The sequence below is a fragment of the Typopeltis vanoorti genome, chromosome 15 (assembly GCF_054136105.1).
Source record: "Typopeltis vanoorti isolate ZY-2024b chromosome 15, IOZ_Tvanoo_1.0, whole genome shotgun sequence".
Lineage (NCBI taxonomy): Eukaryota > Metazoa > Arthropoda > Arachnida > Uropygi > Thelyphonidae > Typopeltis > Typopeltis vanoorti.
Window position 1 is genome coordinate 102890710 of NC_143563.1, and position 12904 is coordinate 102903613.

The 12904-nt window shown below is 33.4% G+C and overlaps 1 protein-coding gene across 1 annotated transcript in view; it reads left to right on the top strand.

Annotated features, from left to right (window-relative positions):
• LOC150099040 (glucose dehydrogenase [FAD, quinone]-like) overlaps positions 1-12642 on the top strand; it is a 41675-nt gene extending 29033 nt beyond the window's left edge. Inside the window, exons 8-12 of the mRNA XM_090405799.1 lie at positions 4290-4443; positions 5410-5570; positions 7640-7817; positions 10008-10230; positions 12513-12642. Of these exons, the coding sequence (XP_090261925.1) occupies positions 4290-4443; positions 5410-5570; positions 7640-7817; positions 10008-10230; positions 12513-12642 (846 nt within the window). The remainder of the gene's footprint in view (positions 1-4289; positions 4444-5409; positions 5571-7639; positions 7818-10007; positions 10231-12512) is intronic.
• The last annotated feature ends 262 nt before the right edge of the window (positions 12643-12904 follow it).

Here is a 12904-nt window from a genome sequence, read left to right on the forward strand (position 1 = left end):
GAAATGTAAGAAAGCTAAGTTATTTGTACATTTCTGAAGACTGTTAAAAAGTTGACGAATGGAGGAAAGAGATTAGAAATGATAAAGGCAATAAAAAAATTGAAAATATTCTGATATCGTGAACATTTCCGTTATACAGCGTTGAGAATAGCGAATTGATATTTTGCATATACTACCATTTTGATGGCGTAAAAAAGTAATTAAATAAAAATAAATTTGATGTTCTGATTTTCGAAAAGCCAACGGACGCTTGTATTCAGAGCACACATAAAAAACATTCGTAGATACATCCGTAGAACAGTCTTTACCTAATGTCTAATGACATGTCTTCCTTCAACTTCACAACGAAAGAGTGAATGTGTTTGGTCTTCGCGTCATGAATATATGCGATTTTATTGATTCAAATCCTGCAGTTCAGATCCCCGCTCTGCCTCTTAATTTTCTTTGTAATATGCATTCTTATAATATGTAAATAGTCCTTTTTTTGTTGCATATCTTCTAATGTATATTTTATCAAGTTTAATATATACGAGGGTGGTCTGAAAAGTTCTCGTCCTAACAACGGAAAAACGAACTTATAATTTCAAAATTATTTTTATTTTTCAACATAATTTCCTTTACGACTAATACCCGTCCGTGTAGTGGTTCTCAATAATATCTCCAAAATACCGCTCTACAGTTGCGATCACCTCTTGATTCGAAGAAAAACGCTGACCAGAGAGGAAGATTCTTAGTTTTGGGAAGAGACAGAAGCCAGAGGGAGCCAAATCTGGGGAACATGGTGGATGCTCCAACAATTCATAGTGCAGATCCCTTAATTTTCCCATTGTCAAAACACTTATGTGGGCAAGTGAATTGTCCTCTGTCCTCATGAAAGATGATTTTTTTCTTCTGCAAACCGGATCTTTTCTCTCATATTTTTTCGTATAGTCTGGTTAAAAGATTGGAATAATATTCCTCGGTTATTGTTTTACCCTTTTCAAGATAACCAATAAACAAAATGCCTTTAGCATCCCAAAACACCGATGTCATGGCTTTGTCTTCTTTGGCGCTGAACAACAGGCTTCTACCCACTGTTTTGGCTGCTGGTTAGCTTCTGGTGTGTAATGGTGAATCCAAGTCTCATCCATATTAATAAATCGACGCACAAAATCAGTTTTATTCTTGTTAAATCGCTCCAAGCACTGTTCAGAGATTTTCATGCGAGTGCGTTTTTGATCTGCTGTGAGCAAGCGCAGCACCCATCTTGCGGAAAGCTTTTTCATTTGCAATTCTTCATACAGAATATATCCTACACTTTCTGTTATAATGCCTATAGTCTGAGCACTTTGAGCATTATAACGTTCTGTTATAATGCCTATTTCAGCACTTTGACTTCCAATATCATATCGTGCACTTGATCAATGATTTCTGGTATTGGTACACTTTTTGGACGTCCTTCACGTGGATCATATTGAAGGCTTGTACGGCCACATTTAAACTCGGCAGCCCATTTCTTAATTGTCGAAAACTAAGGAGAAAAGTGCTCATAAAATTTTATGAACTTCGAATGAATTTCGTTTGGCGTTAAACCTTCTTTTACAAAGAATTTTATAACTGCATGATACTCAAATTTATCCATTTCAAGGGATACGGACAACACTTTTGCTTCAGACAGTTTATAAAAAAAACTGCTTGATAGACTGACTTGCAATTTCACACAGATGCTTATGACAGATGTACCAACTTACAAAAAAAAAAGAAAAAAATCTTGCCGATAGTCTTGCCATCTGTGGTCGAGGCCGAGAACTTTTCAGATAATCACCATAAACGAATTGAGGCAGAACCATATAACTTACACATTATTCTACGTATTTCCTCCGAAGGGGAAAAACTTGTTACAACGCTGCTGCATCATTTGAAATCCTCTGAGAAAAAGTCTTTCCTTTGTTGAATAAACCAGTTTTCAGCTGCAGATATGAATTCATCATTTGTGCTAAATTTTGTTTCTTTCAAGTGTTTCTTTAAATTTGGGGATTGGAAATAGTCACATGGGGCCAGGTCTGGCGAATAGGATGGGTGAGGTAGACATTGTTAGCTAAAGCTGTGTATTGTCTGTTGGGATTGATGAGCAGTGTGAGCAGGTGCGTGGTCCTGCAAAAGCAACACACCTCTGCTCAGTTTCCTGCGGTGTTTTTTCATTTGTACCACATTCAGTTCGTTCAGAGCTGTTGAATAAATTGCTACTGTAAGAGTTTCACCTTTTTTGGAGGTACTGAATTACACCATCAAAATCCGAAAAGACAATGGCATGAAACTTTCCTACTAAGTATTGGGTTCGGAACGTCTTTTGGCTTGGAGAAAGTTTGTGTCTCCATGCACTGACTGTTGTTTGGTCTTTTCGCTCAGATATTAATATATTTCACGGGCAAAACGTTGTTTTGCTTCCTTGGGGAAAGGATTGAAACCAAGTATAAAATTTCTTGGTATCTTTAACATATAATAAACCCAAGATTAAAAAACGTTCTACATCTTTCTCTCATCCACAGATTTTTATTATTAAATTCAATCACCTTTTGTCTTCTTGTATATGAGAAATATATGATTTCTGATATATGATAATGAATCCTCAATAAAAATCGAAACCGGTCTGGGCAGTGGCCCTTCCCATTATGTTTTGCATTATGGGATACCTATAAGGTAAATTATATGAAGTCATTAACCTCTACGTGAATATATTCGTGAATATAGACGTGAATATATTTCATGCGCAAAACATTGTTTTGCTTCCTTGGGATATGATTAAAATCAAGTGTAAAATTTTTTGGTATCATTAACACTTTCATTGCTAAGCTGAAAATTGGAATTTCGTGTGGTGGCCAAATTTTTTTTATTTTTTTATCGCGTTATCGGCCGTTTTGTGAGAACTCGTATCGCGCGATATCGCGTGATTGGCAATGAACGTGTTAACGTGTAATAAACTCAAGGTAAGAAACTTTCTACATATATAAAATTATAGTAGAATATATATATATATTTTTTTTTTACATATATTCTATATCTATTCTATATTACTATATTACAAAAAGTAATGTCAGTATTGCAAAGGACATTTTTACTCAAATATTTTCGTATGTGTGATTCCATTTCAAGAAACGCAGTTTTAAGGAAATCAGTTATTCAACAGACTGTATTTATTCATTTTATATTAATAAATAAATGTGCAAGTTAAATCAGTAAAAAAAAAAAAAGAAAGAAAGATTTCTACAAGATTTCTTTCCACTCGTCTGCATTATGATGCTTACTCGAGCAAGGCTGTCGTAACCAATTAAGACAATGTCCAGGAGCAGGCTTACGGAGCTGCAATTTTTTAGTGGGCATCATATATCCTAACAACGTTCCTGCATCTTATGTCAATAATCTAGCCTGGAAATTATATGTAATGAACACCGTTAGTGCATAGTCCTGAACCAAAATAAAAGTTTTATTAGCAATAAATATACTACAACTCACGCGAAACGAACGTATTAATATATAAACAATGAAGGTCATATCCTAAACATATTATAGCAAATATCGTAACAATAGGTCTTAAAAATGCAATAACTAATTTTGGTTGAAAACTATATAAACGTTAAAAAAATTATTGAATATTCCAAATTTCTAAATGTTCCTCATCCATATGTCACAGTTTAAGAGAGGTGCAGGTAGCCGAACCTTTGCGTACTGTGCTCCAAAAAAGCACTGCATATACAGTGGAATTTATGGACTTCTAATTTTTATAATATCCAAACAGAAAACAAACATAGTTTGCCATATATCATAGTACATCATTATCTGCAATTTAACATATAAAATATGTTAAATTGCAGATAATGCATTTTAATTGCATTATAAATGATTTTAATAATAAATTTTAATAATAAATTTTAACAATAAATTTTAATTGCATTATATATTTGAATGCATTTTTAATGCACTTGAATTGATTACGAAGAAAATCATACAATTATTATTATCGTAAAACAATAAATTGTACTGCATTAGAATTATTACACCATGAATATTACAAATGAACATTACATTATAATGTTCACACCATTTAGTGTGAACATTATAATGCCGTTTATTAAACCAAAATATATTAAAATATAAGCAACGTAACGGTTATAAAATTATTCATTACCTATCGCATGCATACTTCTTTTTTTCATTAAAATTCCCTTCGTGTGCCAGAATTACTATCATCATAATTATTTATCCTTTTTTTTAATTATAATTCACTTTAATTTATTATTACTTTTTTTTAGATTCCAATCATTTCAAATTTGCCAGTAGGACTTAACCTTCAAGATCACGTCACCACATCTGGTATCCATTTCACTGTTGATAAATCTGCCTCGCTTCCAATTGAGGAAGCGTTTCGCATTGAAAACCTTATAGAATATTTCAAAGTGTCTAAGGGTATGTCTTCTTTAAATTATTATTTTTTTATTTTTTTAGTGTGAACTCTCCACGAGTGGTGCAAACTTTATATCTAGTGTCGTGTGTGCCATTTTTTTATTCTGTTTGTGTAAACATTAAAATAACATATCAATTTATGCATAGCATTCGTTATCACTGCATTTCACACTTCATATTGTTGAGTTTTGATATATACAGCAATGAGAATAAACTATCACCTTGATTCTATCCTCTCTAAATACCGAGTCGCCTTCCTTTGAAACAGATCGTAGGAATGACGACTCTGTGTCGGCTGCAGAATTGCAAAGTCAAATGTAGTTTGTCGTCGAAATGTGAGACAAAGTAATACAATCCTAACCCCAAAAGTATATTGAGCCGAAAGTCTGTAACTTGTAAATTTTATTTTAAAATGTTTAACTCATTTGTATTCACTTGTATTTTTTTAAGATAGTTTGAGGTATTTAGCCCAGTCGAATATTGCCTCAAGTAAGTGGACTCTCCGGATATCGGAATCTCCGATTTACAACCTGTTTTGTCAAGATATAAACTTAAGAATTACGCACCGGTCATAAAGTATTTGCTATTTAGTGCACTAAAATTTCTCATAAATAATCTAAACTCTTCGAATGCATTCTTTCTTATTATAATATTGGTTAATAACGTAATACACAATAATATTCTATATTATTGTGTATTCTACAAATTTGGCGAAAAGAGAGAGGAAAGTGGCCGCTCTTTCTTCTTTTTTTTTAAAGAAAGCTGAGTGCTGTTGATTTGATTTAAATTCAAAATGGCATTATTCTTACACCAGATGGCCATAGCTGCGCATCACTTGTCGAAAATAACCTCCTTAGTAATCCCTTTATCATTTTAAATGATTTGAATTGATTGCTTGACAGCGCTTAATTTCTGATTGCAATTAAAGCAATAAACTTAATATACTTTTGACACTTTCTTGCTTTATAGGGCCTCTTACTTTACCTGCGGGGAGAGAAGGAGTTGCATTTGTCAAGACATCGCCAGGTGGCATTTTGGACGATTTGCCCGATGCAGAGATTCAGTTCGTATCTGGCACTCCAGCATCCCATTGGTGGACATTTAAGAAATTAACGGGAATAGCAAATAACGTAAGTTATTCACAAGATGTATGAACCAGGACATGTGTATGGAATTTATTTATATTTAGTTTCTTATAAGGAATTAGCCATTCCTTGTGACATGGAACATAGACCTCTTCCAATCAAGTCCATCTTTCCTTCCGTCTCCTGCTGTGGCCTATTTTCATACATGGAAGGACGGAGCACCCATTGTATATTGCTTACTTAAAAGCACAGCATACCTTCCTTTGTTGGAAAAAATGCAATATTAGAGGTGATGGATAATTTTCATTCCTCAGTGAGGAAGAAAAAAACTTTTTTGAAAAATATTTTAAAATATTTTTCAAAGTCAAACGCTGAAGTTTGACTTTTTGTTTTTCGAAAAAATTTTGCCGTGATAATTGCTAATAGGAGATATTCTGAGTCTACATTTCTCGGCGAACTTCATGCGTGATAAAATTATTTTTATAGGCTAAGCCGATAAAATAATCGGCTTAGCCTATAAGTTATGCAGAAGGAAAAAAGAGAGAGAGAGAGAAATTCCGTTACAATGTTACTTACGTCATGCTGGCTGTTAACTGTCTGTTCCGCTATTAAGTCTCACAAACACTTCTTAGTGTGCTAATATCTCTGTAGGTAACGCATTCACTTTTTCTGCAGGATTGTCAGATGAGAGTCACCAACCTCACTGTCAAACTCCACAAACAGGCGCAATAATTTTATTTTATTGCTAAATTATGGTTTAAACTATGTATGTGATATTTATTACATAATTTCTTATAGCAATCAATATTAGCACATTTAAACAAGTTAAATCATCCATCGAGGTGGCAGCTCTATAACTGAACAAAATTCATTCTGTGAACTTTTCTTTTACCCTTAGATATTTCGTAATATTTACACTATATAAATCTTTAAATATTTTATACACGTAATTATGACCATCGGAATTATGGGAAAAATCCATTAGAGTGCGTTCAAAAGGCTAAGTGACTTTTATTTAAAAATGCCATAGCAATAAAAATAATGATCGACTTCCAGAGAATTGCCAACAGTCTTCTAAGCATCATCTCTTTCATGAAAATTAAACTATACGGTTCAACAGATTCAGAACAATCTTCTACAGCTGAATTCTTCACTAGTGTAGTTTATATATATATATATCGGTAAGTATTTCAAACGTCAATTTTCCAATGTAATATAAACTTAATTTACCCTTACACAGCTATAAATTCAATTTATTTATAAATCTAATTTTAAATTGAATTAATAAGTTATAAATGTATGAATTGTAAAATTGTGTAAATTTATAATTTAAAATGTTAACTACTTCAGCCGAAATATTTCAGTTATAATTTTCATATGTATATTTTCAGAATATCTTCCAGTGTAATTAAAAAAACGTTTTCAACAATGAATAATAAAATGAATGAATATACAAAATGGAACTTTAATCTAAGTTTAATTATAAAATTATTTCGAAATGGATTCCACATTTTAATATTCTTAACTTTGATCTGAGGGAAGGACAATATTTTAATTAATTCTTATATTGCTGCCTATAATTATACTTCTGTTTAATCGTTAGAATTAAACCATATCCTCATTAAAAGCGCACCTGCAATTTAGTAAACATTTCTATTCTAAATACCTTGCTGGGATATGTGCTTTTTCAACGGTGTGTAGCACTCCAGAAAAATGCGGTGTCCGGATCATGTTCGCATCACGGTTTATATAAAAATGTGTCTGTTACCAGAGACTTCCTGGTAACAGAGATATGTTACCAGAAAGTGTGTATCCTGGAATTCAAGCTTCAAACTTCGCATAAATGTGAGACTTGAGTCCCAGAAACAATGCATTTATTTATTCGTACAGACATGTCTGTTTCCATATTAGGATGTCTCTCTCTCTCTCTCACTCTCTCTCTCTCTCTCTCTCTCTCTCTCTCTCTCTCTTTTCCTGCATGAATTTATTTAGAAAATTATTACCTATCATTATTCAAAATCTCCTAAAGTCCTTAATTCGTAGTAATATTATTACTTATCGTTGCTGATATCACAAGCAGTGTACGTTCATAAAATAAAAAATAATTATTTCAGGTATGGGAAAACTTCTATTCTCCATATTTATCTAAAGAAATTTTCTCTATGTTTCCTATTGTATTAAGACCAAGAAGTAGAGGAACTGTCAGGCTGCACTCAGCTGAACCTTTCGGCGAGCCTCTTATTCAGCCCAATTATTTGAGTTATCCATATGATGTGAAGACCATGGTAGAAGGTAAGTGTTGCAAGAATTGAAGGCACAATATTTGCATTTATCAAACGTATTTTTTACAACCTTAACGTTAAAATATCTGAGTGTATTTTCGCTCAATTCTCTGACCATCTCATTAAATGAGACGTAAGGAATGTTAAATAATTTTACAACACTCTATGTCATGCTTGAATAGTTATCACTTCAAATAACAACAACAAAAACACTTTTCAAAAATGAAAAGGTTATCATCATGATATATACAGGATATTTACAAATATAAATATGCATAAATACTAAAACTAATTATGCATTCTACATTTCACGTATTGACAATGCTATATTTCCAACAAGTGATTTCTATGTAAAAATCAATAAAAATACCAAAATATATAAGGAATAAAAAATAGAAAATCTTTCATCACAGAAAAACCTTTCGTTGATGGAGTTTAAAAAAAAAAGCTTTAGGGCTCGTTTCAGAGTAATATAGTTTGCAACGTTTGCTTTCGAATTACAAGTTGTTTTACATACACTATGTTGACAAAAGCATTTGGACACCTTACGTGTTCTGCAAATTTTGGATCCTACCACATGCAAATATTCAGGGAGTGCCTGCGTAAGTCTGGTAATAAATGGTTGGATGTGCTGCATATTTTGCACTGTACTCGATGCCAAAATTCCACGTTCAGCTGAACTAATAGACGGTCAACGTGAGATAGTGGTTGGGTGTTATATCAGTGGTCTTTCTGTTCGTGACAATGTTACCCGTCTCAGTACACCAAAGTCCACCGTTGCTTAGGTCATTCGTAGATAAGATAAGACAATGATAAGATCAGATATTCGTTTGAAAAGACATTCTTAATACTTGTATATATGAAAATAATCAAATACAAATAAGATTAAATCACGCGCTATCATATACGAGAGAGATTAAACCAAGGAGTCCGACAGGGATGTCTCCTCTCAGTAACTCTTTTTAATATCTACTTAAATGAAATAATAATAAAATGGAATAAAAATTTACATCAAGGAATTAACTTTCTCCTACAGTAAACTTAAACATTCTTCTCTTTTCCGACGACCAAATAATAATTACAAATTCTGAAGATAACTTGCAGAAAGCTATTTTAGATCTAAATGAGATATCCAAAGATTATGGTATGATAATATCAACTGAAAAATCAGAACCTATGGCCTTCAAAGGGCAAGATACAGCATGAACTAAAATAGTAACAGATAACAAGATGTTAGAACAGGTGAATTCATTTAACTACCTCGGATGTACGATCACATATGAAAATGAAAAATATATAAACGTAAAAATTGCAAAATATTTAAAAATAACAGGTGTAATTAACTCTATATTTAAACCAAACCTAGTTCAAAAACAAACCAGACTAAAAGTATGCAATACATTAGTCCTACCACTCTTAATGTATGGAAGCGAAATCTGGACAATAAAACAAAAAGACAAACAAAGATTAACAACAGCAGAAATGAAGTTAATGAGAAAAACTGCAAAGTATACCCTATTTGATCACAAAAGAAACGAAGAAATTATGAAAGAATTAAACCAAGAACTAGTAATAGAAAAAATGAAAAAATATAAACATAAATGGATGGAATACGTTCAAAGAATGAAAACAGAAAGATTACCAAAACAAGCCTTAAAATACAAGCCATTAGGAAAAAGAAAACCAGGACGTCCTCTTAAAAGATTCAACGATGACTTCTATGGCCTGTTCCGGCCATAGAAGTCATCGTTGAATCTTTTAAGAGGACGTCCTGGTTTTCTTTTTGCTATTCCTAAATCCCTGATACGCATGATGATGAAAAATACAGGCAAGAGCAAAAACTTTCGCCTTTGATGAACGGAATGACATACGCGCCCGTATTCACTATAAAGACATACCAGTACTCTTCATCCTATTATTAGGAACATTATTTTCTCAAAAACTGACTTGCATTCATGGTTCCGCTGATTGGTTTGCAATAGGCGATTAATAATCTGAGTTGTAATAGTAAATGGTAACACTATTCCTTTTCTGTGTTTTATTAAGCAGTTAACAAAATGAATCATCTAGATTAGCACAGGTCACCGAAAGTAATTGCGAATTAGTTAATGACGTTCTTTAGTCTAATATTCATTAAATTAAAAATAAATAATATTGATTTTCAAGAATTTTTTAGTCAAGCTGTTTTTATTTGTTTCAGCCATGAAAATCAGTCTCAGGATAGGGTTATCCGAACCTTTCAGGAAATTGAATGCAAGGCCATTTGAAACTCTGGTCCCAGGTTGTGAGATACACCCACAGTACAGTGATCTCTACTTCGAATGTGTCGCTCGAACCCTCACTCTTACATTACATAATCCAGTGGGAACATGCAAAATGGGAGATCCTCGAGATCCGACAACAGTCGTAGACTGGAATCTTAGGTAGGTTTCAAAAATTTGCAAATATAATCTACAGTTTAACTTTCTCATTTGGGATATATTTCAGAAGTATATTACCACTCTCTGACGTTCACTTCACCAGCGACATTTTATCATGGTAAGGAAAGGATCAAAGAGGTGACTGTAATTTCATAGCATTGGAAGCTGAGAATGGATGAAGAATAATCTAGTTTTTTAACCTACTATTTAAAGAGTTTACTTATATTATTGGGCATTCATTAAGAGGGAAGTGATTGTATTTGGAATGCCTTCGTAGTTAAACATTTCCAGTGATGTTTTGCATATTCAAGCACAGTTGGATGAACAACAGGTCATTGGTTGGAAGGACCCGTGTTAAGATTCTTAATGTGAGAACGTGCATATAACAGTCATAATATGCTCATTTCGGACTTTCGCTAATTCTGATCGAACTAAAGTTATATGTCATAGAGAGTTAAAAAAAAAAAATCAGTATTAGGATCTATTTTAGTTTTTACTGTCGTACAACGCGTGCATTGTACAGTGTTGAGCTGTATGTAATTTATGTGTGGGAAATATTTTCAAGAGTCCAGCATGTTGAAATATTTCTATATATTTATGAAGTCGAAATTTAGAAAACAGAAATATTCAAGTAACTGCTACAAAATATGCTAGCAAATGCGTAATTCGACTCAGTTTGGGTAAAACGTCTTATATGTGAAAATCGTTATGCAGTTCAATGTTAAGTTGTATTTAATCACTGTTTTTTTCTATAAGAATCTGCTGATGATGCGTTCACTTTTTCTAAATAACGCGCCATCGCCAGATTTTATCGATTTGAAAAGAAAAAAAAAACATGTTTGAGATTAAGGGGAAAAATAACAAGACCTTTTTATTTTACGCAAACTCTAATGTAATATAAAGTATACAATACGATTTCTTACAATTAATGTTTTCTTCTGGATGCACTCTTAATGTCGACATAATTCAGTGCAATAATTAAGCCTATTACGACATGAACACAGTCGGCTGAGAAGATGCAGTTTTATTAAACTATAATGTCATGGTACTTTATTTTACCATAAAGCTGCTTTAGAGCTCCATTTTGTGTGTGTGTGTGTGTGTGTGTGTGTGTGTGTGTGTGTGTGTGTGTGTGTGTGTGTGTGTGTGTGTGTGTGTGTGTGTGTGTGTGTGTGTGTGTGTGTGTGTGTGTGTGTGTGTGTGTGTGTGTGTGTGCGCGCAAAATCTAAAGGTGAGGATGTAACATTGGTTATATTGGACTGACTTGCGTCTGGATGCAAGAGATAACTTGCGTCTGAATTCCTGCGTGCTACTCACCTTCTTCCCAAGATAATTTGCTCTCTAATCGACACTGATAACCTTTAACGCATCTAAAGTGATCCATAAAATAAGATCCCGAAAACTTAATATAGAATAAGCAATCCTAAAATCTACTAGGCGAGCTCCCAAGTATGTCTTCAGGTTAAACAGTAATAATAATAAAGGATTTGCATGTATGAGTCAAAACATTGTGACCAGCTATCAAGTAACGTATCCAGCCTCCTTTGACCGAGATATCTGCTTGCACCCGTCTTGGCACTGATTTCAATAGACTGCAAAATGTTTCCTTAGGTATTCTATACGGACTAGATGAAATAACATTACGAAAATCAGTAAAATCTGACAGAGGCACAGTCATCGAATGGCAGTTCTCTGCGTTTCACGTGATATCAAAGATATTCAATGGGATTCAAATCGGAAGAATTAGACGGCTATGCGAGCATATACTTGGATATGCTTGGAATATTTGGATATGCCCTTCGAACTATGCTCGCACAATGTGAGCCTTTTGACCCAGGGCATAGTTTTGCTGGAAGAGTCCAGATCCACCATCCACAGCGCCACCATGTAGAGAATCCCAGGCAAGAATTAAGGGTCAAGGTGTGTTCAACAGGAATGAGAACATTCAGTGATCCCATGAGAACAATCCCACACCAAGATAGCATCACCATCAGTGTGTTCTGTTTCCAGCCAATCATGCAGTCTAGTTCGCAGGAAAGAGAGTGGATGGGTGTAAGGTTTTGGCTCTTGAGTGTATATTGTAGAAATTTAATTTCCCAGTTTTTAGCGATACATTAATGTATCGCTAAAAACATTTTAGCGATACATTAATTTTAACGATACTAATGTACTAATTAAAAATACATTTTTAATTAGTACATTAGTATATTAATACATCGCTAAAAATATACATTTTTAGCGATGTATTAATGTACGACACTGTTTTGTTGTTGTTTTCGTTTTAGGGTGCAAGGTGTATGGGGATTGAGAGTCGTTGATGCTTCTATCATGCCTAATATCATATCTGGTGACATAAACGCTGCAGTTATCATGATAGCAGAAAAAGCAGCTGATTTAATACGAAAAGGTGGCTAACTAATTATCATTTTACATCATGCTCCTTCCATAATTTCTGGATAATGTATCTACTGAATGTAATTAACCAGAATAGCTTTCGCCCTAAGAAGAGCAGGACTCATTACGAATTTGTACATTATCATTAAATATTTCATCCTATAGTTGCTTGTAGTTCTTAATACTTGGAATTGTCGTTTTTGAGTTGCTTAATGAATATATTATATTTTCTGTGTGTTTTCTATTATACAAAACATCATTACAGAGCGTGTACAAAAACTTA